The sequence below is a fragment of the Chaetura pelagica genome, unplaced genomic scaffold, assembly GCF_000747805.2.
Source record: "Chaetura pelagica isolate M959 unplaced genomic scaffold, ChaPel_1.0 scaffold159, whole genome shotgun sequence".
Lineage (NCBI taxonomy): Eukaryota > Metazoa > Chordata > Aves > Apodiformes > Apodidae > Chaetura > Chaetura pelagica.
Window position 1 is genome coordinate 1,295,407 of NW_009954555.1, and position 389 is coordinate 1,295,795.

At 72.0% G+C, this 389-nt stretch overlaps 1 protein-coding gene across 1 annotated transcript in view; it reads left to right on the plus strand.

Moving 5' to 3' along the window:
- The first annotated feature begins 113 nt into the window (after nucleotides 1-113).
- Nucleotides 114-389, plus strand: part of EXOSC10 (exosome component 10) — a 14,330-nt gene continuing 14,054 nt past the window's right edge. The window contains 1 exon segment of the mRNA XM_010005244.1: nucleotides 114-293. Within this exon segment, the coding sequence (XP_010003546.1) occupies nucleotides 114-293 (180 nt within the window).

Below are 389 nucleotides of genomic sequence, written 5' to 3' on the forward strand. Positions count from 1 at the left end.
GGGGGCGGGGGGGAGCGCGGGGGTGTGGTGTCGGGGGGGGGGGGGGGCACCTGAGGAGCCCTGAGGCCCCTCCGGGCGCTGCCCTCGGGGGGTGCCGGGGCCAGAGCGGCGCGATGGGGCCTGTTCCCGCCCTGGGCTCTTCTCCTCAGCGCGGTGCTGTGGGACAAACCCCCTGGGCTGGGCTGGGCTTGGCCGCCCCGCAGCTCTGGGCGTGCTGGAGTGATGGGGCCCTCCCGAGGGCCGTTGTTGGGCGTGTGGCGATGGGCATTGCCCCTGGGACATCAGCTGCGGGGGTTTGCCCTGTGCACGCTGCTGCTGCTGCTGCCCAGAGGGGTCCTCGAGCAGGAAATTGTGTGTGTGTGTGTGTGTGTAATTACCCGCCTTCCTGC